A 24,388-nucleotide genomic window follows, 5' to 3' on the forward strand; every position below is an offset into this window, starting at 1 on the left:
AGGACGGACGCATAATGTATAGGGATTTGGCTGCGCGCCGGAATGGAGAAGAAGAGCGAAGATTCAGGTGAAAGTCGAGGTGAGGTGCGGTCAAGCGACGAGAGGCGAAACATGCGAGGTGGAACAACATACATACATACCGTAGATGGTTAAATCTCGAAACGCCGTAAATCTCTTTCACACTACTCGTACTGAAGCCGTCGGCCTACGGTGCCAATCCTACAGAATCGGCGGCCTGTATCCCTACAGTTTATGGTTAAACAACTTCTATAACTTATCGCAAGCAAATAAGCCCGACAGCCTTGAAAAGTCCCATTTTCACTTGACCGAAAACCCCTTGACCGGACACGCTTGGCAGACTCTTGCGATGCCTTGGGTACGAACGGAAAGATGGACAGCTCTGCGTAGACCGGCAGATGAAGACTACTATGACTGTCGAAGCTTCAGCCTGCTGGCGCGTCCAGGGACGGGACGGCGTAGCGAGCTGTGTAGAGAAGTTCGCCATTCTAACAATTCAGTCACACTCGCGGCAAGGCCGAAGTGGGACAGCAAGATGCCTAGAGAGACAGAGCCATTCAGCGTGTTTGGACTTGTCATATTCAAGGCGTCGGGCTCCCTTTGTCCTCTAGGCGAAGCTGTGGTAATCAGATAAGCGACGACGCCACACATCTGCCTCTCCCTCAACCTTTTCAAAACCCCTGACCTCTAACGAGCCTCAGAGCCGAGGTCGGGTGCTTCGCACGTTGTGATACCGAGCGTCCCGGCTCAGAAGAGAGCTTCCAGACCCTCGGTTGTGATCAGATAAGCCCGAAAACATCTACGCTGAAGGGCAATTCCCTCTCCGCCGCCTGAGGCTCGCTGCGAGAGTCTTTCGGAACAAGCGATTCCTTCCGAACTTCTCGGCCGACGCGAGCCAACTTGGCAATGTCCGGTAAGCACCCTTGGTTTTCCCTGTGGTCCTCTTCCTCCTTGTACTTTTTATCAGATAAATCGCTGCTATGCCAAGCAACAAGGCCAAAAGGGTCGGAAGCAATTGCTGACGCCACGCTTTCGGGCTCGAGCCGAAACTTTTTCCATCAGAACTGGTAGGTTATATACAAGGACTACTGTGCACAAACGGTTTGGGACTTTCCCCACCGACAGAAGCAAATATGTCATCTATCGAGAGAAAACCGTCTCATACGAGTTCTGACGAGGAAAAGGTCGACAAGGATGTCGTGCCGGAGACGATGGTGCCGCATCTCACTCAAGGGGAAGATGGGGGTCGAGATGACCAGTTGGACGCCGCGTCCTTCGATAAGAAAGATATCCCTTTCAGATACCGACTCTTGGCCATGTCGATGATTCTGTTCTTCGCGACGGGGTCGTCGTTTGCAGAGGGCACGCTGGGTCCTTTGAAGAGCACCATCAGGAAGAAGCTGAAGATCACGAGTGAGTTCTGGAGGGTGATGAGTCAAGCTGACAGGCATAGATGCACAATATGGGGCTATCTCATCGGCTTCATCTCTCGTCAACACGATTTTGCCGATCATCGGGGGTGTAGGGATTGATTACTGGGGGGCTGCATAGTGAGTGTGGTGGGTAGCGCTAGTCGCTGACTTCCTGCAGTGCTGCCGTCATTTCCAGCGTGTTCGTTGTGATTGGCGCGGTGATATCAGCTGCTGTAAGTGGAGTGTGCGATGAACCAGACGGCTCTGACTTTATCGCAGGGAACCAATGTCAATCACTTTGGTATGGTGGTGGGCGGTCGGATTCTGATGGGTTTCGGGTCAACTGGTGAGCAACAGCGCAGCGAATGATCCTGACACCCGCAGTCATCGAATCCACCCAAAGCAAGCTCTATGCGCACTGGTTCGGAGGGGCCAACCTGGCGTTCGTCTACGGTATCGACATTGCATGGAACAGAATTACTGGGATCATCGCGCGGTCGACTTCCGTGCCAATGAGCGAGATCAACGGATTCTGGGGCTGGGCTCTGTGGTGAGTGCGGTGTCGACCCGAAACGAGAAAGACTCACTTTTGCCTGAGCAGGATCCCCACCATCGTGTGCTTCTTCAACCTCGCTCTTTGTGTCGGTTACCTCGTTTATGAACGAGCTGTCCCCAAGACGTACCGACCGCCGCTTGGCAAGGACGCCAGAGCCAAGGAAGGAGTATTGAAGAAGCGAGTGACTCTCAACACGTTATACGCCTTGTAAGTGGTATCGTCACGCTTCGAGCTGACCATGCAGACCCAAGTTCTTCTGGATCCTTTGCGGGACACAAATGTTCCAGAACGCTGCGGTGGCCACGTACACTTCCAACCTCGCCGATATCCAGACTCAGACTCGTGGCACATCCAAGCTCGCTGCTGGATACAATGCGTCGATCCAAGGTGTCATCCCGATCGTCCTCACGCCGTTGACCGGCTTCTTCTTCGATCGATTCGGCTACAGGATGTTCTTTGGTGAGTGGCATCGAGCGAGGCGTAGACTGACCAAACAGTGTCATGGACTGGCGCGCTCTACATTGTCGTCTTCGCCCTGATCGGTCTCACCAAGGTCCACCCGCTCGCCCCCATCATGCTCAGCTCGTTTGCGAACGTGACCAACGCGGTGACATTCATCTGCTCCATCCCGATCTTGGTGGGAGACGATCGACTGTTGGGTACGGCGTTCGGGGTATGGAAGGCTTTTGTGAGTGCTCAATGGCTCTGGACGGTGCTGATAGATCCAAGGCGAATGGAAACACGATGGTCCTCGAGGTCGCTGCCGGTGCCATTGTGGGTGACCCTCACCTGCCCAAGACAAGGGCGAGACGCTGACAGCCCCACAGCAAGACAGGTCGTCCACCAACTCATACAACAACGTCATCTACCTCCTCATCGCGATCAAAGCGGTACAAGTGGCCTGGGGTCCGTTCTACGACTATCTCGACGGTCGATGGCTGGGACATTCTCTTCGACGCAGCGAGCTACAACGTCTCGAGATCAGGAAGCAGGCGATCCGAGGGGAGGTAGAGCTGCCGGGGTGGAAGGTGTCGAGGGTCACGATGTTTGTAGTTGGAGGACAGCTCACAGCGTTGATCATCGTTGCTTGGGTGGTGAGTGGAAGCCCAAGCCTTGCCAAGACGACCGCTAATCTGTTACCCAGGTGTACATTGTTTACTCTCTTGGGACATAGAGTCGACCTTGGATGCATTCCCGTTTCTGAAAAACCCCACGTAAATAGCAGAGGATAAACAACGGGGAGAGGCGCACACCCCGCCATTCTCGGGAAAGCATAAGTTACATGAGTGGAAACCATCTGTCAGGTGACGATGACAGCAACGGTCACACGTCTGGTTCCAACGCCGCAGGTCCGAGGAACAAGCTTGCCGACTTCGGTAGGTGCCTGGGTGAAGACCAAAACGTACCGAGCCAATACATGCCGTTCACGAGGTGAGACCTTTGTGGGAGGACACTGCTGGTTCGAATGTATGCCCCATGCAGGTTGAGACAACATAACGCAACGAGACATAAAGGATGTAGCTATCACGGGAGATGGGGGCTTAATTGCCTCTCGGGTACTGAATGTTACCGGGGGTTTTTGCTGGCAGGTTGATAGCGAGGAAATGGTCTTAAGTCATGATCTTGCGCATTGAAGGGCGTCGTTCTTTCCACCCCAGTGTCTGCTGGCTAGTCCATCGTTCATCAGTCCAGACGCTGCGAAGCACCTTCATACCACCCAGCCCCACCCGCCCAATGCCACACCACGCGACAAACCCACACCGTCACCGTCGTCCGTTCGACATCGCGGTGTACTTTATCACCTTTGGACTGGGCGTGGCAACGCTGGCTGCGGCGTCCAACGCGCTGGTGAAGCGAAACCATGATGTGGGCTACGCAACCAGAGTGGCTGCGACCAGAGGGGGTGAGCGCACGCAGACATCCCTAGACATGACTGACGATTCATCCAGTCAAATTGATCGTGGCGACAAACAAATTGACCCAGCCTGGATTCGCCCTGTCAACCGCTGCGAGTGGCACACTTGTGAGCATAGTGTCACCACTTGGTATAGTCATCTCCCGCTGACACCGATCCAGCTCAATGCTCTCTTCCTCTTCTGCTCGTCATTCAAATACCCTCACTTCGCACGGAAACTCGTTTGGACGGTGCCCATCCTCTCCACATTCTACTTCATCTTCATGTTGGCGACCTCCATCGCGGTCTTCTACGAGGCGAAGACTGGCCATCTCACCTCGTACGGTACCCTGAACGGGATCGTCCTGCCCCAGAGCATCTTGAAGGCGAATGCTGCGGCAGTAGGCTTGACCGATGATTTGTAAGTCGTGACGACGGCAAACACTCGCTCGCTGGCTGACACCACACAGCTGGGGAAAAGGCTACGTCAAGTTCATGGCCATCATCTGTCTCCCAGCGACCGTCTTTGCTGGCATCGTGAGTGTTTTGCTCTTGACGGTCTGGTCTCATGAAAGACCGCTGACACTGTCCAGACCGCGGTTCTCTCGTACGGCTTCTACAAACGTGAGCGAAGCGCCATGCGTGCCGAACAGACCTCTGTGCCGACGTATAACGATGACAGCGTGGCACACGTCGAGGAGAAAGGTACCATCGAGCATATGGAGCGGGTTTAGTCGATGCAAAAGGATATAATACTCTCTGGAATAGGTGCGACTCTGTATGTACCACTTGATTATGTAATCTCTTTTCGTGCCTCTGCTTCATGAGATCATCTCATGACGCGTATTCTTCATCAACTTTTACTTCGACTCTTGCTGTACGAGTACATCGGACCGAAATGCATCGAGGCTGTTCTTGAATCAGCCCTTCTTCCCATCGTCACAATGTCCGTAGCCCAGCCTCAAGCTCTGAACATGGGTGCGCCGCTCGTGATGGCACCCGTCAAGGTCGATCCAGCAGGGGTCGATCTCGTTCACGTCGAAGCGGTCCATCCACAGGTCATCTCGCCAACGCCACGAGTTCAACAGGTACCTCAGATCCAACCGGTGACTCAGGCTCCGCCAGTCACCGGTCAAGAACTCAGTCCGGAGATGATCTATCAAATAGGTGAAAGAGCCAAGGCGGAAGAGATGGCTTTGATCGAGAAAGAGATCGAGACGCAGAAGCAGACAGAGAGGGAGCGACTGGTGAAAGGGGTGGACAATGACGATCTCAATGCGATGCTTCGAACGTTCGACAAGGTGAGTGAGAGTCTTCACGCGCTGAGCTGACGTCGTAGCAAGTACAAAACGTCCACATCTGCCCTCCGCCATACTCCAAAGACAACACTTCGGCTTTAGACCTCCGCCCGTCTCCCGACGAGGACTTCACCGTCGAGAAACTTACCAGTAATCTCGAGCGGTTCTACACAAGCGTGATCTCTGGCGCGCTTCGATCGGTCACAGAGATGCAGCGTATCAGGTTGTGGAAAGAGGGTGGGACGAGGACGATGGTCGCCTTGATGGTGGGTGCGCGCTATTGAACCGGCTGACACCATCTCAGGCCTATTCCGCCGCCTGGTATGTCAATCTCATCACCACATCCTTCCTCCTCTTCCTCGCTACCCTCGTGCTCTACCCCGAATCCAGACAGTTCTGCTTCGCCCCACCTCACCACGCTACGGCTCAGGAACAAGACCAAACCGACTTCAGCCCTTCTGCCACCGAATCGAGGGCGAGCGAATGGGCCAGTTCGATGCGAGAGATATTCACCTCGATCACCAATCCTGCCGGTGGTGCAAAGGCTGTGGAGACGGGTGTGACTGAAGAGGTGAACGGGGTGATGGTGACCGACATGAAGAAGAAGGAGGATCCAGAGTTGGCAGACAAGAGCACCAAGGACAAGGCGGTTGTGCTGTATGCCAAGCCTGCTATGAGGATCATTGGGGGTCTGGCGGATAAGTGGGAACGGGTGGCCAAGTGAGTTACTCCCATTCGTCTGAAGCTATCGCGCTGACCCAAACAGTGCACTCGAACCGACACCTCCGTTTGTGCTAAAACCTCGCCGCGGGAGAGTGTTTTGCTTGCTCATCGCGCCGTTGCTTTGTGAGTTTTTTAAGCCGGTCGACCACTGACGACCTCAGTCGTCTCGACCTTCGTCCCCGAACGCATGTTCTCGCGTGTCTTCGGGTTGATTTTTGGCTTTATCTTCTTTGGCCAGCCTGTCATTACTCGGGTACTGGAAGAGCTCGATCGACGCTTCCCTCACTGGCTGGAGAGGACTATCTTAGAAAAGTAGGTTGACAAATGTCATTCGTGGCTGACCAATCGCAGTAACTTGCTCTCCGACGTTCCCACCAATGCACAGCTCGTTCTGAGACTGTTGCGTGACGCAGAGCACAAGAGACGCCCTCTGCCACCTCCCCCTGAGGCAGAGATTGTCGAAAAACCAGAGAAGTCGGAAGAAGAGGACGAAGAGCCAGCCCAAGAGGGCAAGAAGATCACCAAGAGTCTGCAGAAAGTCACGACGAAAGCGAAGACCGGGATGAGATCAAAGGCAAGGCATGCATGGGACAAGGCGGGAAGGCTCAAGGAGGAGGTGAGTCGAGTTCGACAGCGGTGCATGCTGACCACCCGCAGAGCTTTGCCTGGGTCACAGGGCACAAATCCGTTGACTATGAGAGCAAAGCCAAGGCAAGTCCCAGTCTGTCAAATCCGCTGACCTCGCCCAGACCACTCTGGACGCACTACATCTGCCAGAAGACTCAGGACCAGCCAAGGCACTGCTAAAACGCCTCCCCAGCGGAGAGGATGAAGACTCCCCCGACACGCCGTCACGTGAGTATTCCCATCCAGCCCTCGCTGACAACCCAGGCTTCTACGTTCATCACTCGCGCCATGGCCCAGGCCACATCATCATCCACCCTCCCACACTACCTCGAGCCAACACCACCTCGTTCACCCCCGCTCGACTCACGTTCACCACCATACGTCACGTCTCTGCGTCGAGAAATGTCAGCTTGGACACCGAGGACGAACCCTCGCAGGGCCACCTCACGATCTCCATCAACGATGTTGTGTCGCTGAAAAAGGAAGGGATGAATCTACCTGGACGCTTGCTTACGTCCTGGGCACTGGATGCGGAAGGAGCGGGAGGAACAGGGCTGGAGATCAAGGTTGTGAGAAGGAACCTGGTCAGTGGCCTCCCGTCAGATGAGGCGCCGCCAATGCCAGGCGGGAAAGAAGAAGTGATTCAGCTCAAGTCAATCGTGCGGAGGAACGAGCTGTTTGGGCGTTTGCTTGCCCTGGGAGAGCAGCGGTGGGAGATGCTTTAGTTGTACTGCGTTGTATGGATATTCGGTGGACGACATCCGAGCACAGCTGCGACTCATCATATTCGTACATTGACTTTCTGCCTATCGATACATCTGATATGGGTAGCAACGCCGATAGCGGGAGTAGAACCACTAACTCTGATCCCATAGCCTATCATTTAGTTCATCCTCACCTGCTTCAAGGCTCGCTCTCCCGATCCCCCGGCCGATGAACCAGCCGACGCCCTCTTCTTCCCTTTGGTCACCTTGGGATACTGCACCCGCATAGGTCTCACTTCACACGTCGCAGTGTCCACCTTGTTGCTGACAAACCGCGCCTCGCCAAAGTACAGGTCGTCGTTAGAATCCACATTTTTCTCAACCGCTTCCAATCCATATGCCCAATCTTGTGGATCCATTCCATCCTTGGGGACCGTCCTGTGACAGAGATTGACGATCAAGGTTCGACGAGCCCCTTGGTTCGCTTCGAGCAGCGAGGTGTAGACGACCTTCCCCACGAGCTTTTCCTTGCCGACGCGGTCGGTGTGATGGTCATATGTCTTGGAGAAAAGTGTGTAGACGATTTCCAGGGTAGCCTGGGCTGAGGGCTGCACAGCTGGAGTCTGAACGGGAGGTGCCGGGGTCTGCGCGGGTGCTGGTCGAGGGGGAGCCTCATGTTTATCGATCCATACTCGAAAGACTTCGACCCCTTCACATACAGCAGATAGGTTGAAGTTCTCGCCTTCCCCTTGTTCTTCATAGTCGTCAAAGGCATCCGCACCGCCCTCAGCCCATATCTCGGCCTTGACTGCGGCTACAGCTTTTTCTACGGTGTACCAAGAGCTCACAAGCTCGTTATAGTTGCGGGTTTCGTACGGGTCGTACGGGTCGTTTGTCTCGCCTACGAGCAGATAGATTGGAGCGAGCTCCGGATTACAGGGAGGCACACTCACGGAAGACGTGATAGATGTACTCGGTGGGCTCTTTGGCGGCTGGTGCGGATTGTTTGGGCGGCATCTCATCAGATAGGAGGACTGAGAGGAAGAAGATACATCCGCGGAAGACTGGATGACTCATATATACTCATGCTCGGCGGAAGGACTTACCGGACACCAGAAGTCGAGATCCACCTCCACTTCGAGTCAAGGAATGTTTCTTATCCTCTTTTCTAACCCCACAAGCACCACCATGACGCGCACGCCTACGTTGGCCCCCGATGGTAGTGACAGAATCACGCAGATCTTAGAGGAAGCAGCCCAAGAGCTTCCGGGATGCGGTCTGGCAATCGCTACGGTGGATGGGCTGTTGTACGAGGAGTACAGTGGGTGTCTCAACTTTCCAAGCTCTTATCTGACCAGATTGTCTCAGAGGGTAAACGAGACGTCCTGGACGATGCATCTCCTGCTGTGGACGAGAATACTATCATGTGGTTCGCATCAACAACCAAGCTGCTCACGTCGGTGAGTGTCCTCTATGCGAAGCGTTTGTCCTGACTCGCTGCAGGTCGCCGTGCTACAACTGGTGCAAAACGGCACAATCAGCCTAGACACGCCTGTGTCACGATATCTCCCCGAGCTATCTACCCCTCTGCGCGTGTTCAAGCGCCTTGATGACGACGGCAGGCCGGTGTACGACTCAACCCACACGGAGATCACAATTGCGATGATGCTCAATCAGACAGCGGGATTCGGCGCAGAGTTCAAAGAGAAAGTCGTTGCGTGGAAGAGCTCTCTGCCGGATGATGCGCCTGGCAAGGGGTTTGTCAATTCCAGCAAGAAGGTGGGTAGCTAACTGGGTAGGCATAAAGCTGATCTCGATCTGCAGTCGAACCTGGTCAACACACCCATCGTCGAAGAACCTGGGAAGGTGTACCAATATGGCAATGGCTGCGAGTGAGTCCATATCCGTGTGTAGCGCTCACGCCTCGCCAGATGGCTAGGACTCCTGATAGAAGCTGTCACTGGCGGTCCGTTCGAAACATACATGCAGGACCACATCTTCAAGCCTCTTGGAATGCACCACACGACGTTCTACCCCTTTGACGACAGGCCAACAAGTAGCGACCATGTGGAATCTGTGATGCCGCTTCGATGGTACAACGAAGAGAAACAGGTGTTTGAGGAGCTTACCACGCAGAGTCCTGGATTGACACTTCCTCGTCGGTGAGTGCTTGGACCGCTGGACGAGCTACACTCATCTCTCATTTAGAAAAATGGACATCGAATACCCTGTGGGCGGCGGGGGCATCTACTCCACATGTTCAGACTATATCAAACTGCTGCGTCACATCCTCACCATCTACGTCAGCCCTGACCGCCTGGAAACGCCTAAGATCCTCTCGGATGAGCTCGTACGAACACTTTTCTTGCCCACACTTCCTCCCTCTGCCCGCGAGGGTCTCACAGCGATGGTCGGAGAAATGTTCGACGCGAAGGAGGTGGGCGAGCTGGACTGGAGCACTGGATTGTGCCTGTATCTCAAGGAGGGGAGGAGAGGTGGCTGGGGCAGACACAAAGGGAGTGGTGGATGGCTGGGAGCGGGTGGGACGGAATATTGGATGGATCCTGAGGCGAAGATCGCGGTGAGTGCTGCTGTGTTCGGGTCAAGCTGACGACTTAGTGCGTCTGGACCACCAATGTGCTGCCGACAACCCACCATTCAGTCAACCGATACCGGGTCAAGCTGGAGAAGGCGATTTACGAGGCGTTGGAACGGTAGAGTGTAGACGCGGTGGGTAGACGATGCGTAGGCTTTTCTGCATGCATGCGCGTACTGGGGTATTTCAATCCATGGCCGAGACCCGCCTACTCCTCCTTGATCTCCTTGTACTTACCCAGGAGGTCCGGCCTCGCCAACAGAACGTACAGTCTCCAAGCCAAAGGCGGTGCAAGACACATGATTCCTCCGATCGCCGCCCTGACACTCAACGCTGCTGTGTCTTTACCCCCCTTGAGAGCCTCCCTAATCAGCAGGGGGACGAGCAGGCATTCGCCTAGTCCCAACGACAGGTATGTGATTCGTCTCGATTCGATGGCATTGCGGGTATTGGGGATCCCAGCAAGGAGTAGAGGTGTGAGCACCCCAACAACGAGTCCACCGAAGAGTCTCGCAAAGAGCACCGTGGAGGGGTTGATGTGGTGTGGGTGAAGCAGTAGGAGGGAGAGGACGAATCGGGGATGAGTGATGAGTGGGAAAGAGGCGAAATTGAGTACCGCTTCGATAAGGAAAGCCCGGCTGACAGCGCTACCGGGATGATGAGGATCGGGCTTGACCAGGGGGTTGCTATCGGGTGATTTGAACGACATCACTTGGTTATCTGGATCTGTTGAGAGGTGATGAGTCGATAGGAAGATGAAGAGACATAATGATGGGTCATCGATCGCGCGGGGGACGATTATACCAAGGACAGAAGACGTCATGATCCGGCTGTTACGCGGCAATCATGCCAGCTTGGGCAGAAACGTACATCCCTCCACGACGAGGAAGAGGATGGACGCTATGGCATCTGAGTCGGTGCTGTATCGCTCGCCTCACTGCTGGTCACTGATGTACGAGGCACCGTTGTCCATATGAGGCTGTATGATGCCCGATGCAACGGTTTCTATGGATTGTAGCCCATTGCTGGATTGATCCCGCAGGTGAGACGCGTCGATCGACATGATGCGTCGACATTGTATCTCTGCTCGACTTTGATGTCCAGCTCCTTTGCTCGCGACTCGTACACATGCTCTGATGAACTGAACCCCATAGCGCCAATGCCCCCTTTGACGACTGATAACACCCCGTGTCACAGGGTCAGCGCCGACAAACCTTCAGCAGAATGAGACGCCATACGCTCAATTGGATACTGCTCGTTGCGATCATCGTGGTGGGGTTCTGGACAATACCTACCCACCGCCAGACCTCATCAGTACGCGCAAAACACCTCGACCTCTCTTCACACCAGTACATGTCCAACGGGGAGACACTCATCAACACCACTTCTTTGTTCCAGCAGCAAGATCCATCCCTAGACAAGCGGTTCTTTCGAAAAGCGTTCCCTCGGACAGCGTACGACGTGAAGATGATACCGTACTATAGGAGAAGAACTCGGAATTTCGCCCCCGAGCGCATTACGCTGATCACCTGGATTACCGTTGACAGATTCCCCAGACTGGCGAGCCTTGCAAAGCGTGATATCGGTGCGTGAGCAGCGTTGCACTGCGGAGACAGCCTAACAAAATATCAGGCCCTATCTCCGTTGTCGTGTACACCCCCGCAGACGATCGAAAGGCTGCGACTGAGTTGCACCAGCTCGACCAGTTGCTTCTCGCCCAGCCGCTTGTGGCTGCGCTGGCCGACATACACCTTGTCACTGGGACTCAGATGATCATGCACAACATGTGGAGAAACATCGCTCGAGCCTTCGCTACTACAGACTGGGTGATGCTTTGGGACGCAGATTTTGAGCCGTGTACCGACTATCAGGCTGGCTTCGAGCGATTCCGAGCAGTCACTGGGGAGAAGGAATGGGTCAATCGATTAGACCGAGGGAAGGCTGCTTTGGTCATGCCAGTGTTTGAGTGGGTCAAGTCGATGGGGACGAACGGGCTCTGTCCCAGAGACAAAGAGGTTTGTTCCAGTGATTGGCAACACTGTGCAGGCTAATCACTCTACCGTAGGAGCTCGCGGAGCAGTACAGACTCCTCTCTATCGACGCCTTCGAGAGCGACAACCCAAAACTGTCACACGCCACTAATTATGCGCACTTTGTGCAATCCGACAAGCCCTATGAGGTTGTCGATTTTGAGTTCCTGTATGAAGTGTATGCCATCTTCAGGCAGGACATGGATGTTTGGGGTGATGAGCGCTTCGTTGTGAGTTTGAGGTGTGTGTACGAGTGAGGCGACTGAGTCGCATCTAATAGGGGCTAGGATTCGAGCGGGCCGCTTTCACCGCCAGCATGTGGCTTTCAGACATGGAGCTTTACGTTCTTCCCGACCAATGGGCGGTGCATGAACCTCATCCCGCCGCTGCCATCGCGCGAAAGACCAGCGTGGACAACTTGCTCGCCTGGAACACCTTCAGGACGGATCTGTGTCATAGGTGAGGTCAAGCGATGGAAACAAGGTTTTATGTCTGGACTGACCAAACAAGTAGCACCGCGAACAGCTTGTCCATCCTAGGCCAGCTCCACCTTGATGCCGGAAGACGCGTCCTGATGGCGTGTCAGAACCTCGACTTGGCAGGGTTGAAACCCGACCTGAAGAGGTTGTTGATGATGTCCAACGTCAATCATTATCGTATTGAAAACAGTCAAGTATAAACATGCCGGAATGTTGAATCCACCGGGTGAGCCTCACATCGGAACAAGCTTTCACCAGAAGGATTGGGACCCCAGGCGACAAACCTGGCGTCATTCCGGTGGATCAGAGAAAGGCTCTCTTGCCGTGCCTGGTTGTGACAAACCGCGACAAGTTACCTTACCGGGTGACATTCCAGTGGCGTTTCTTTCAACTTTGCTGTATGAGATGCATGTCAAAGTCTAATCTTCGATCTTCCACCTTCTGAAATTACAGCTAGTGTAGCTAGTGGTGCAAGCATTGGTTTTGTTTGGGAATCGTCCGTTGGAAGCTGGGCTATGTGATGCGGTATGTCGTTCTGTTTCACTTGGCGGCGTTGTGTACCGCTATTGACCTGTGATGTCTGTGTTTGCTTCATTCCAGCTCGGCAAGGGTATATATACTCGAGTCTTCTGTGTTCTCACAGACCTGATTCAGTCTCTCTATCCCATCGCCGACTTCGCCCTCAGAAACAACAGCCAACTACTTCACACTCTTTTCGACAACACCAAATCACCAAAATGCAATACTTCGCTCTTCTCACCCCCCTCCTTGCTTGCGCATGGACGGCCACTGCCCGACCCACCAGCACCGAGGATGAGCTCGCCCCTCGAAGTTATCCCTCGGGGGGTACCACCTGTTACAGTGAGTGAGATTCGGATCGAGATCAATCAGGTGTCCCAAAGAAATACCCCATGATTATACCTGATCACCCAAAACATAGGCCAGTGTCCCCCCGCTACCGTCAACGGTGCCCCGCTGCGAGGTAACTTCGATAACCAGGATGAATACTACTATGATGGCACCCCTTACCATGGCTGCTAGTGAGTACCGGTGCTGATGCGTCCGAGTAGATGACATTTGCTAAACTAATTGCCCAACAGCTATTACAACGATGATTTCACCTCCTTTTACGAATGCGATTATGCGCAAGACGGCAGTTATCTGGGCAGTGAAGGTAACAGCGGTGCGCAGGATCCCGCTTGTCCGGCACGAGTGAGTCAATGCCGCAGTTCAGCCACTCCGTTACTGACCCTTGCCTCAGGCTGCCCCTGCTGGATGTGGCGCCGAGAACCCCAACCCCGGTACGGCCTTCAAGCGAAGTGTGACTCCGCGACCATTGACCAAGGCCGAGAAGGTGATCCGGGCGAGACAGTACAAACCCACCAAAGGGAAGAACTAACGCCGAGATGGGAGGAACTACACGAGCCACGACCTGATGTCTAATGAGGGGGAGCAATGATTGGCTTAATGCCGGTCACGATTGATAAATTTGGACAATTTGCACTTTCATGATTTTTCGTTTCGCTGTCTATTTATTTTGGTCGGGTAGACGTCGAGTCATGAATGTTTTCGCCCGACGAAGGCCATGAGAGAGACACGGGAGCGGCGCCATCGAATGCAATCAAAGTCACACGACAACGCCCAGTTCGGTGATCAGGAGTGCATAGAACAAACCTGCGATCAGAGAGCAGCACCCAAGAATGACAATGATTGGAAGGTGTTTTTGGCACCGGCGAGGGAGACCGTGAGGTGGAAGTGGTCATGATGGCATCGGGTGACTCACAGAAATGAGTAGAGTACGATGAGAAGCGACCGAGACCGACAAATTGTTGCAGGTCCCACTAAATTATGGTTTAAGTCGGGTCTTCAACTCATCAATCCATCTTCAGGCGAAATCCAATGAGTAACGGTTCCCGTTGAGATCTTTGAGCATAGCGAAGCATCCCAGACTTGTCCATGAGTGGGCCTTGTTCATGTCATGTAAACATGAGCAAGATCCTGACTTGGCGCCAGAAACCGGATCCGAAACCGGACTGAACTCCCCTTATATCCTCTGTATAGCAGCCTTGGTTGTACTCGATAGTACTGCTCGCAACCGTAGATCATCGCCAGACACGCTAAGACCGCTTTGCCGGCAAGACTTTACCAAATTCATCGCACGCAATCAAAAGGCTGCGCGTCGCTACGATCCGCCAAACATGCGGTGAAAGTTGTCTGGTCGGGACGAGATGGAGGGAGGGAGGGAAGAACATCTCATGGAGGGAGGCCTGGTTGACACGGGCTCGCCGTGGACGGTTGGAAGAGGTCTTTCGCATTATATTTGTCTGCTCTCAGGGGTCATAAGCGCCTCGCGGTGACCGCATTGCCAACAGGCAGGATGCCAAAATATGCAACACACTGTTGTATCACGACACGTGCTGAGCCCTACACTCCGTCGCGGTCTGAAGAATGGCAACACAGAAGGGATCTCACATACAATTGGAGGTTGCAGGGACTTGCAGATCGGAGATCTATTTTTAAGCATACAAATGGAGGTCGTGCAGGGTCTACCCTCTCTCCACCACGGTCCCCGGTGCGGATCTCACTCCTCCACATCGGCACCGATCTCGTCAACCGTCAATACCCTCAAGGTCCGGGAGGTTGTTTTATGACTACTTAAAAGCAGCGTCACCTTTACCGAACCGAAATTTCCCACAAACACTCATCAGTCGATAGATCCACTCGCACACACATACATCACACAATGGCAGCCAAAGTAGCTATGATCACCGGCGGTACCAAGGTACGTTCACTTATCTTTACGACCATCGCCCTCGCTGATGTGACAACCCAGGGTATCGGCCGTGCAACCGCCGTCCACTTGGCATCTCTCGGCTTTGACCTTGCGCTGGTGTACAGTTCCTCCAGTCAAGACTTTGATGCGACTAAATCCGAGGTGCAGGGTGTTCGAGCCGGTGCAAAGGTGCTCGAAGTCAAAGCCGACCTTACAAAGTCAGAGAGCAACAAGAGCGCAGTGGACAAGGTTGTCAGGGAGTTTGGCAAAATTGACGCATTAATCTTGAATGCGTGAGTTGCATGACACATCTTCGCCTTCTGTTCTATCCTTCCGCGCTGACTCCCTCCCAGCGCGATCATGCCCATGAAGCCGTTCGCTGCCTGTACCGAGGAAGACCTCGACAAGATCCACGCGCTCAACTACAAATCACCCTTCCTCATGACTCAAGCTGCTGTACCTTTCATCCCCAAAGGTGGACGCATCATCTTCCTCTCCACCACACTCAACACCAACAGTTCCGTGAGTCAAGTCGAAACAGTACAATCTTGCGACTTGTCCGCTGACATGCTATAGATCACCGAGCCGTACGTGCTCTACTGTCCGACCAAAGGAGCCATCGAGCAGCTCGCTCGGATTCTCGCAAAGAGTCGTAAGCCATTACATACCGTGGGAATCAAGCCTACCCCGCTGACATGAACACGCAGTTGGTGGCGAGAAAGGTATCCGTGTCAACACAGTCGCCCCCGGTCCTACTGCTACTGAACTTGTATGTAATGCCTTGCGCCCAGACTTTCGGTTTTCATAATATGCTGACGCTCTTGCCTCCCAACCAGTTCCTGAAGGGAAAACCCGACGAGCTTGTCGCACGAATCGCCTCCGCCAACCCATTCAACCGACTTGGCTCTCCGGAGGAGATCGCTCAGGCGATCGGCTTCTTGTCTGGACCCAGCAGCGCTTGGGTATCCGGTCAGATCTTGAGGGTGAACGGTGCCATGGTGGTGTAAGGCAGTGTGTATGTGTTTGGCCTGAGATGCGTAGATGACCGTCCAGATGTAGTATGAATCGTTCATCGATCGTGCTCAGTCTCAGTTCAGGGACCGCGTGCATGTTACTCAAGCTATCGAACGACAAGCAGCCGCAACGTCTTCACATCGAACGCTGTCAAGTCAAACATAACCCCTACTAAAAATCCAACCCTTTCACTACTGGAAGTCTCCTTGACTCACTCCCGGTCCGCGAGGATGTTGATCCACACAGCTGCAGCCACATTGCGGCCGGTACCGTAGATGGTCAGTCGCGCCTTGACAGAAAGCGGGGGGCGATATGAAGGACAGTCCGCCTAGACTCGAGAACACCAAGCTCTGCAACATACTCGCCTGCTTTCAGCGTCTAAATGAATCAAAGCTTCCGCATAAGCCATATGAGACAGTCATGCTACCCATGATAAGACAGTTTTACAGGAATGGAGAGCGACTGAGCGACTGAAGAGCCAAGCGAATCACGTTCACCGACGTGGATAACAGGTGCATCATCCCCTACATTAAGCCATCAGGATAGTACAGCGACCATTCGTATAGTAAATATCAAGCGATGCGTCGGCTCTCAACAAAGAAACAGTATGTCCCAATGCTTGGATGCGCCGACCATTAGCGCAGCTTGGAAACCGCGAACGACTCGCCCAGTCTCTGGGTAGGCGAATCTCGGGAGTACTGTAGATGCTGCGAGTTGATGCCGTAACCGTGAGTAGTATCACACACACCGTCACCCTATGTCAAGTCCAGGCAGTCAGCACGAGGTTGTCTTCCATGTAAGATAAGACTTACGTAGATGCAAACGTCTAAGGATTTCGAGATCCAGTTGGTAGGTATCCCCCTACTGCCATAGCCAGCGGACAATCCATTCACGTTTCTTGTGGTCGTTCCGTTGTTATTGTCGACATTACACGACAGGCCGCTTTCTGCTTTGCTTCAGTATTGAATGGTGTCGAACCTTAAACGGAACTCACTATGCAAAGGGTCACCAATAAGGAAGACACCCTTGACAGCTGTGAACGCTGCGCCCGTGATGCTGGGGAGAGCGTTGACCGTCGCAGCGGCACCCTGAGAGTAGCCTTGGAGAATGAAGCACTCGTTCGGGTTAGTCTGCAGAGCGGAGTTGACTTTCGCGATGATGTCTCGTGTACCGGCGCTGGAGTCTTGATTGGATCCCGCGGGGTAGACGGTGTTGTAGATCTTGCCGCCAGTGATATCAGACATGATAGCCCTGTTCATCGTGGTGAAGCCGGCCGATGGCCCTTGGGCCTCGCCTGTCCCTCGAGTACTGATGATAGTATACGATGGGCAGTTACTGCTGGTAGCTCGTTCGACTGGGATCGCTCCCGTCAACACAAGGGAGAAGACGAGGACGACGAGTTGACCGAACATTGTCAGAATCTGTGTTTCACAAGGTGGCGAACGCGAATGATGGCGAGTTGTAAGAACCTCGACAGGGGGTCGAGCCTTCAACTTATATCTCCTTCTGATAACAGTTGTCCGGATGCTAACTGATTTTGCTGGATTGCCCGCTAGTACAGCGGTACAGGATCTCGGGTATCTATACGGGGATTAATGATCATGATCCAGAGCATTCTCAAAGCCCGCTCCGATCCACCAGGACCAGCCGACTGTGTTCACTCTCACTCCCAATTGTTTTAACTCCGGAAGCAATTGCGAGGATCACCAATCAGGACTAGATCGTTGTTTCCATTTGCAGGCACTTCAAGCTAGTGAAGTTGATCGGCTAGTAAGTAGGCCAGGGGAGAAAGATGTCAGCTGTCTTTGGTCGGGATGTTCTCTGTGAGATCCAAGGAATGCCACCAAACACCATGACCCCCGCAAGCAGTGTGCATGTGGGTGCGAGATCAAACTAACGTCTCATCTAAATTGATGATCATTCCCCGGTGCAGATTCCGGAAATCCCGCAGATCCACATCCAATCGTACCCCCCACAGAACCCCATGCCTCACTTACGTTAACCTGGCCCGCTGTGCCTCGAGTCATGTCACCGTCGCTACGGTTTCCCCCAAGCCAGTTTGTGCCAAGAGTGACTTTGGCCTCGCTACAACCCCTTCCAACGCTCCGCTGGGGTTCAAACCTCCCCGACCCACGAGCTAGCCTGACTCGCCGGGGCACCGTTTGAGGGAGATGCTCTTTTTTCACGAAGTGGGAGCTGATGCGCCTGAACGTCCAAAAGCAGGTCTGGACTGACCACGGGAAGGATTCGCTGAGGTGTCAGGCAATGATGACGAGATGAGGGTCCCGTGCGTAACTAGTGTAACTTTCACAGTGATTTGGGGAAAAGGGTCAATCTATCGTTATTTGACAGCTGAGGTTCGAGGGGGAGAAACGAGGAGCGATATGGCTATTGACATGTGCTGTATGTTAGCATTTTGTATTTCATTAGCTGCTTGACAAGTACGATACATAGGTCATAGGTAGATAATGATGCTTCCCTCTCGGGAAAGATTGTGACGAGCGGATCAAAAATAGGGATCAGGCGTTGATCTGCGTTGATCTCATCCGTGAGATCACCGCCTGCTTTCCAAACCCACCGCACCCGGCGGGTACGGAAGTGGGAGACACGGACATAAGGTCTTGCTGTCGGACATGCATGAGAGGTGAGAGGGTATTCTAGGATAATGCGACGATCAGACCATCTACCCGGCCCAGGCAAGTCCGCACCGTTCCGGACCATGCTGAAGATTGAGTGCGGAGACGCCGATACGCATTGCGCAATCATTTGGATAGTTTTCCATGTATACTTCTCGACGTATGGGGTGAGTGCAAAGGGGGAGAGATCAAGACATGGGGTAGGGGCTCGTTGAGGGTCCTGAGAATTAGCAGAAAGCTTATGCCGCCCAAATGAAGTTCAGTCTGATGTCTGACGTTATGCTGAGTTTTTCAGCGGTGCCGGTTGCTATTGAAGAATGTGGTTGTACCTCCTCGTTTCATCTTCCCATTTCTGTAGCCACTCGTTCATACTCCTCATAGGCGTCGACTCGCACCAAATGTCACTCGACTGCGGCCGGATCATCCCCGTAGGTAAAGCCGGCTCAGAGGTCAACGAGCACGGAACCCAATTCTACCGAAAGGCCACCAAGGCGCTCCTCGATGCTGGAATAGCGAGTCGATGAGGGGGGCCTCAGCAGCATGTTTAACTAGCGTAACTAACCTATACATCGATCAGCCTCCTTTATTGATCAGCGACAGGAAGCAGAGCACTGATGGACCTCAGACAAAGTCTTGTTGCCATGGCATGCTGCCCACCCGTCAACGTCTGATATCCCTCAGCTTGCAACATGATTGTAAGGGTCGGGTTTCCTAAGACCACTTCAAGTTACTGCGGCACATTCACCATTCTCCTAGCACGCTTTGGAATTCTGCTTTCGACTGGAGGATCCTCATGCCGTCGGTCTTCGTCTTCGGCCGTCTTCGGCCGTAGCGTTGTCTGGTCTATGACGATGTTTGAAATCTCAACGGAATCAAATTTGGGTGAAGTGATTGATAGAGCGAGGTGATCGATAAATAGGTAGACACTCATCCCTGTGCATACTTGTCCATAGACCCATCCCCATCACCATCACTCTGCACTGACACCGTACCGACACAATGAAAGGCGTCTTCTTCTCAGCTAGCATTCCAAGCAAATACGAGATCAGGGATTTCGACATTCCCACTCCCGATGATGATGAGGTTCTTATCAAGAACGTCGCTGTCGCTTCCAACCCGAAAGACTGGAAGGTGAGCCGTGTCTTTCATCCCTTCCTGCCAGCTGGACTACGTACTGACAACGTTTCTTCGCAGCTCATCAAGTGAGTTTCCCGGCCTCACTCATTTCCACCTGCCATCATCCCTTGTCCGACCAATATCACACTTCTGTCCTCGGTGTTATGGCGAAGGTGACACTGCTGACTGCCCGTGTAGATGGATTCAAGGATGGGAGGCGATCGAGGGCAACGACGTCTGCGGTCACGTCGAGGCTGTGGGCAGTAAGGTCACCGAGTTCAAGAAAGGCGACAAGGTCGCAGCGTTCAGTATCATGGCGAAGGATGTCAAATACGGGGCTTAGTGAGTCATACGAAACTGCTCTAAGCTATACTAAACATCCATCTTTCAGCGCCGAATACACCGTTGCCCCAGCTCACACCACCTGGCACGTCGCCGAGTCTACGCCTTACGAAGACGCAGCTACACTTCCCCTTGCTGTGATGACCGCTCAAATCGGGTTGTTCAAACGACTTGCCCTGCACACACCACCTGAAGACGGCTCGGACGCCCTATCGAACGGCGAGGTCGTGGTCGTCAATGGCGCCGCTTCCTCCGTTGGCTCATTCGCAGTGCAGCTCGCCAAGAAGGCAGGGTACGCAGTGGTAGGCACAGCTGGATCCTCGGCCAAGGTCGCTCAAGACCTCGGCGCGCATGTCGTCGACTACCGAGGCAAGAGTGACGATGAGCTCGCAGAAGCTATCAAAGAGGCAGTGGCGAAACTGGGCCAATTGGCGGGGACGTTCGACGCCGTGTCTACAGATTCGACAGTTGACCTCCTCGCCAAAATCGTAGATGGCAGTGGGGGAGGGTTGATCACCACAGTTTTACCAACGAGAGGAGAGGAGAAACCGGATAGTCTTCCCTCGTCGGTCAAGGTCGCCAGGACGATGGTCGGCACGGCACATTCGGACGACTCGGAGTTTGCGGCAAAGTGGTACAGGATCATTGGGAGCTGGCTCGATCAGAGCAAGTTCAAGGCAAACAACGTCAAGGTCCTACCCGGGGGTCTGGACGGTGTTGCCCAAGGTATGGATCTTTTGGAGCAGGGCAAGGTCAATGGTGTCAAGTTGGTCTACAGAATCAGCGAGACAAAAAGTCTGCAGTAAGCAGAACATGCTGTACTCAACTACTCGTACTGTGGCCATCAATATCGTAGACAAGACGCGTTGGTATCTCATTTGCCCACCTCGGCGACCGCATGGCCTGACAAGCCCTTTCATAGTCTGACCCATCTTGCAACTCGATCTACCCTTTACGTGTGCATTGCAACGGACAATTGACAGTAAAATAGAGCTGAGCACGATTACTCGCATCTGAGCTGCAGTGATCCATCTGATACAATGCATTTGAAAATCGAAATTGGCTTTACAGACACTACTCACACATGATGTTGAGGATGTTGGTGTATCCGGCAATGACAACACAGATGGAACCAATGTACCTGACATGCAGCTCGGATGCGGTAGCTTGGTGCGCGTTACCAGTCACGAGGATGGGCCAACCGACCAAAGCGATGATGAAGACGATTGCGGCTGGTACAGCTCGAGCCTGCTTGTAATCGGACTACGTAGTGGGAAGAAGCATCAAGGCCGGGGCGCAGGCGTAAGGTGGCACAGTGAACAACTGGGCTTCGGCATTGGTGTACCCGAGTCCTTTGATGATAGTAAGGAGGTACCCTCCTACACTGGCCAAATCGAGGTTGTTGCACGAGTAGGACACCGAGATGACGTACGTCTTCCAGTCGGTGAAAGACCTCTTCACACCTTTCCAATCGATTCCAGATCGACCATCGACCGAGCTGTCCTAAAGTAGTCGTTGAGGCAGAGTGTCCTCTCGTCCTCGCTGAGCAGTCGGAATTTCCCCGGTCTTGAAAGCAAGAACAGAGCGACGCAGATGGCGAGATGATTCGATGGACAGGGTGTCGGAACCCGTTAAGACAGTTTCTTCCAGTCCTGGTAACGGAGCGTGAGCCCTATTAGGGTGGTCAGTGAGTTGCGCACGTGCCTCAAGAACTTTGAGACACTGTACTTTGCTCAATTCCGGTTGTACATTGTTATACCCATCATACATGATAGTGAACAGTCTGCTCAATAATTCTGAACATAATTGAGCAGGCCACAACTGTTTGCCGCAAAAGTACACACGTTTCAAATCTGGCATCTACAGTGGGAAATGGTCTGTTTTGCTGGGAGTTTGAGACTCTGTACTCTGGTCAATTTTGGTGGTACATTGTTGTACCCAGCACATATGATAATCAAGAGTCTAAGCCGTGGAGCCTCCCTCCTCAGTGACTGAGAATTGAATTCGGAATTGAGGGTCGACCATGTCATTTGACGATGGAAACCGACTCTGTAGCACATCATTGCCTCATACACCTCCTCTTCTCCCTTCCGAAAAATGAGGAAAGCGGGGGTAGTGAGATGATGCAGTCTCTAAGCCGTGGAGCCTCCCTCCTCAGTGACTGAGAATTGAATTCGGAATTGAGGGTCGACCATGTCATTTGGCGATGGAAACCGACTCTGTAGCACATCATTGCCTCATACACCTCCTCTTCCTCCTTCCGAAAAATGAGGAAAGCGGGGGTAGTGAGATGATACAGTATCCGTCAATCAGTACTTGAGAGACGCTGGTGATGGCGTGGGCAGGACTTATGGGGCATCGCTCCTCTCTCCCTTTCCGAAAAATGAGGAAAGGGGGGGTAGTGAGATGATGGTGGTGACAGCGTGGGTAGGTACTATGAGATATCGCTCCTCTCTCCCTAACCCACGCCCGCCTGGGAGAATGGGGTTGTGCCAGGACATGGTAGTCACGAGAATCTGACCAGAGGCGATTAGAATGAGGGGGAAGCAGGGAGATATTAGCGTCAAGAGGGGTACATTGTTGCAAATACGAGTATATTGTGTCGAGAATGGGACATCGCCATAGACATTGACCCATTTATTGTACCTATTGTAGCGTAAATAATGGTACCCACCATAGACATTGGCGCAGCAACCAAATATCACAAGGGTATTGGCAGATCATTATGACAGATTCATCCATCATGAGCTTCGTGACTACAGCAAGAGGGACCATATCAATCTTCTATTTGCACCCTGGTCACGAGTCTCATGACTAGCTGAGAGAGGGACAGATGGTCATCTAAGCCGTGAAGCCTCCCTCCTCAGTGACTGAGAATTGAATTCGGAATTGAGGGTCGACCATGTCATTTGACGATGGAAACCGACTCTGTAGCACATCATTGCCTCATACACCTCCTCTTCTCCCGTCCGAAAAATGAGGAAAGCGGGGGTAGTGAGATGATGCAGTCTCTGTCAATCAGTACTTGAGAGACGCTGATGATGGCGTGGGCAGGACTTATGGGACATCGCTCCTCCCTCCCTTTCCGAAAAATGAGGAAAGGGGGGGTAGTGAGATGATGGTGATGACAGCGTGGGTAGGTACTATGAGATATTGTACCTCTCTCCCCTTCCGAAGAATGAGGAAAGCGGGGGTAGTGAGATGATACAGTATCCGTCAATCCGTCCATGACAGACGCTGGTGATGGCATGGGCAGGACTTATGGGACATCGCTCCTCTCTCCCTTTCCGAAAAATGAGGAAACCGGGGGTGAGTAGCATACAACCTGTACTCAACCGGTCCGTGAGAAGCCCAAGGTACAGATTGTACATCAGTATCTCCCGTAGATACATTTCCCATACCAACCAAAGTTGATTCTTCATGCATTGGCCATACCACGATATGCACTCGACCGGAGCGACTGTCATGCAGCTTTATACAGTGTTCTTCAGTGATGTATTGCGCCACGCAGCCCATGGTGATGTTCCTACAATGCATCGGTCTAGAAGTCGTATTTGTATACGTAATGTAGCATGGGTTAGGGGGTTAGGGGTTAGGGGTTAGGGGTTAGGGGTTAGGGGTTAGGGGTTAGGGGTTAGGGGTTAGGGGTTAGGGGTTAGGGGTTAGGGGTTAGGGGTTAGGGGTTAGGGGGTTAGGGGTTAGGGGGTTAGGGGTTAGGGGTTAGGGGTTAGGGGTTAGGGGGTTAGGGGTTAGGGGTTAGGGGTTAGGGGTTAGGGGTTAGGGGGTTAGGGGTTAGGGGTTAGGGGTTAGGGGTTAGGGGTTAGGGGTTAGGGGTTAGGGGTTAGGGGTTAGGGGTTAGGGGTTAGGGGTTAGGGGTTAGGGGTTAGGGGTTAGGGGGTTAGGGGTTAGGGGTTAGGGGTTAGGGGTTAGGGGTTAGGGGGTTAGGGGGTTAGGGGTTAGGGGTTGGGGGTTAGGGGTTAGGGGTTAGGGGTTAGGGGTTAGGGGTTGGGGGTTAGGGGGTTAGGGGTTAGGGGTTAGGGGGTTAGGGGTTAGGGGTTAGGGGTTAGGGGTTAGGGGGTTAGGGGTTAGGGGTTAGGGGGTTGGGGGTTAGGGGTTAGGGGTTAGGGGTTAGGGGTTAGGGGTTAGGGGGTTAGGGGTTAGGGGTTAGGG

At 53.3% G+C, this 24,388-nt stretch overlaps 10 protein-coding genes across 10 annotated transcripts; 7 read left to right on the top strand and 3 right to left on the bottom strand.

Annotated features, from left to right (window-relative positions):
• Positions 1-1,151: 1,151 nt before the first annotated feature.
• IAR55_007182 (uncharacterized protein) lies at positions 1,152-3,160 on the top strand (the record flags this gene model as incomplete). The annotated part of the gene is made up of 10 exons (XM_066950255.1): positions 1,152-1,431; positions 1,544-1,568; positions 1,627-1,663; positions 1,710-1,731; positions 1,815-1,980; positions 2,032-2,181; positions 2,231-2,445; positions 2,540-2,760; positions 2,814-3,080; positions 3,131-3,160. The coding sequence occupies 10 exons, from the start codon at positions 1,152-1,154 to the stop codon at positions 3,158-3,160; spliced, it is 1,413 nt and encodes a 470-aa protein (XP_066799470.1).
• A 560-nt stretch (positions 3,161-3,720) lies between these two features.
• On the top strand, positions 3,721-4,614 carry IAR55_007183 (uncharacterized protein; the record flags this gene model as incomplete). Its single annotated transcript, XM_066950256.1, has 5 exons — positions 3,721-3,889; positions 3,936-4,009; positions 4,063-4,301; positions 4,351-4,417; positions 4,474-4,614. The coding sequence occupies 5 exons, from the start codon at positions 3,721-3,723 to the stop codon at positions 4,612-4,614; spliced, it is 690 nt and encodes a 229-aa protein (XP_066799471.1).
• A 2,797-nt stretch (positions 4,615-7,411) lies between these two features.
• On the bottom strand, positions 7,412-8,249 carry IAR55_007184 (uncharacterized protein; the record flags this gene model as incomplete). The annotated part of the gene is made up of 2 exons (XM_066950257.1): positions 7,412-8,133; positions 8,186-8,249. The coding sequence occupies 2 exons, from the start codon at positions 8,247-8,249 to the stop codon at positions 7,412-7,414; spliced, it is 786 nt and encodes a 261-aa protein (XP_066799472.1).
• A 171-nt stretch (positions 8,250-8,420) lies between these two features.
• Positions 8,421-9,843, top strand: IAR55_007185 (uncharacterized protein; the record flags this gene model as incomplete). Its single annotated transcript, XM_066950258.1, has 6 exons — positions 8,421-8,553; positions 8,601-8,692; positions 8,736-9,011; positions 9,057-9,124; positions 9,281-9,394; positions 9,441-9,843. The coding sequence occupies 6 exons, from the start codon at positions 8,421-8,423 to the stop codon at positions 9,841-9,843; spliced, it is 1,086 nt and encodes a 361-aa protein (XP_066799473.1).
• A 193-nt stretch (positions 9,844-10,036) lies between these two features.
• IAR55_007186 (uncharacterized protein) lies at positions 10,037-10,537 on the bottom strand (the record flags this gene model as incomplete). Its single annotated transcript, XM_066950259.1, has 1 exon — positions 10,037-10,537. One exon carries the CDS (start codon positions 10,535-10,537, stop codon positions 10,037-10,039), a length of 501 nt encoding a protein of 166 aa, XP_066799474.1.
• Positions 10,538-11,181: 644 nt separating this feature from the next.
• On the top strand, positions 11,182-12,537 carry IAR55_007187 (uncharacterized protein; the record flags this gene model as incomplete). Its single annotated transcript, XM_066950260.1, has 5 exons — positions 11,182-11,413; positions 11,461-11,843; positions 11,894-12,088; positions 12,139-12,317; positions 12,372-12,537. The coding sequence occupies 5 exons, from the start codon at positions 11,182-11,184 to the stop codon at positions 12,535-12,537; spliced, it is 1,155 nt and encodes a 384-aa protein (XP_066799475.1).
• Positions 12,538-13,074: 537 nt separating this feature from the next.
• Positions 13,075-13,736, top strand: IAR55_007188 (uncharacterized protein; the record flags this gene model as incomplete). The annotated part of the gene is made up of 4 exons (XM_066950261.1): positions 13,075-13,198; positions 13,278-13,377; positions 13,438-13,549; positions 13,599-13,736. The coding sequence occupies 4 exons, from the start codon at positions 13,075-13,077 to the stop codon at positions 13,734-13,736; spliced, it is 474 nt and encodes a 157-aa protein (XP_066799476.1).
• Positions 13,737-15,080: 1,344 nt separating this feature from the next.
• IAR55_007189 (uncharacterized protein) lies at positions 15,081-16,117 on the top strand (the record flags this gene model as incomplete). Its single annotated transcript, XM_066950262.1, has 6 exons — positions 15,081-15,119; positions 15,171-15,403; positions 15,464-15,632; positions 15,687-15,762; positions 15,818-15,879; positions 15,947-16,117. The coding sequence occupies 6 exons, from the start codon at positions 15,081-15,083 to the stop codon at positions 16,115-16,117; spliced, it is 750 nt and encodes a 249-aa protein (XP_066799477.1).
• Positions 16,118-16,759: 642 nt separating this feature from the next.
• IAR55_007190 (uncharacterized protein) lies at positions 16,760-17,536 on the bottom strand (the record flags this gene model as incomplete). The annotated part of the gene is made up of 3 exons (XM_066950263.1): positions 16,760-16,879; positions 16,937-17,070; positions 17,119-17,536. 3 exons carry the CDS (start codon positions 17,534-17,536, stop codon positions 16,760-16,762), a joined length of 672 nt encoding a protein of 223 aa, XP_066799478.1.
• A 2,223-nt stretch (positions 17,537-19,759) lies between these two features.
• Positions 19,760-21,024, top strand: IAR55_007191 (uncharacterized protein; the record flags this gene model as incomplete). Its single annotated transcript, XM_066950264.1, has 4 exons — positions 19,760-19,891; positions 19,955-19,962; positions 20,075-20,218; positions 20,268-21,024. The coding sequence occupies 4 exons, from the start codon at positions 19,760-19,762 to the stop codon at positions 21,022-21,024; spliced, it is 1,041 nt and encodes a 346-aa protein (XP_066799479.1).
• Between the last annotated feature and the right edge of the window lie 3,364 nt (positions 21,025-24,388).

This window comes from Kwoniella newhampshirensis (assembly GCF_039105145.1).
Source record: "Kwoniella newhampshirensis strain CBS 13917 chromosome 10 map unlocalized Ctg15, whole genome shotgun sequence".
NCBI lineage: Eukaryota > Fungi > Basidiomycota > Tremellomycetes > Tremellales > Cryptococcaceae > Kwoniella > Kwoniella newhampshirensis.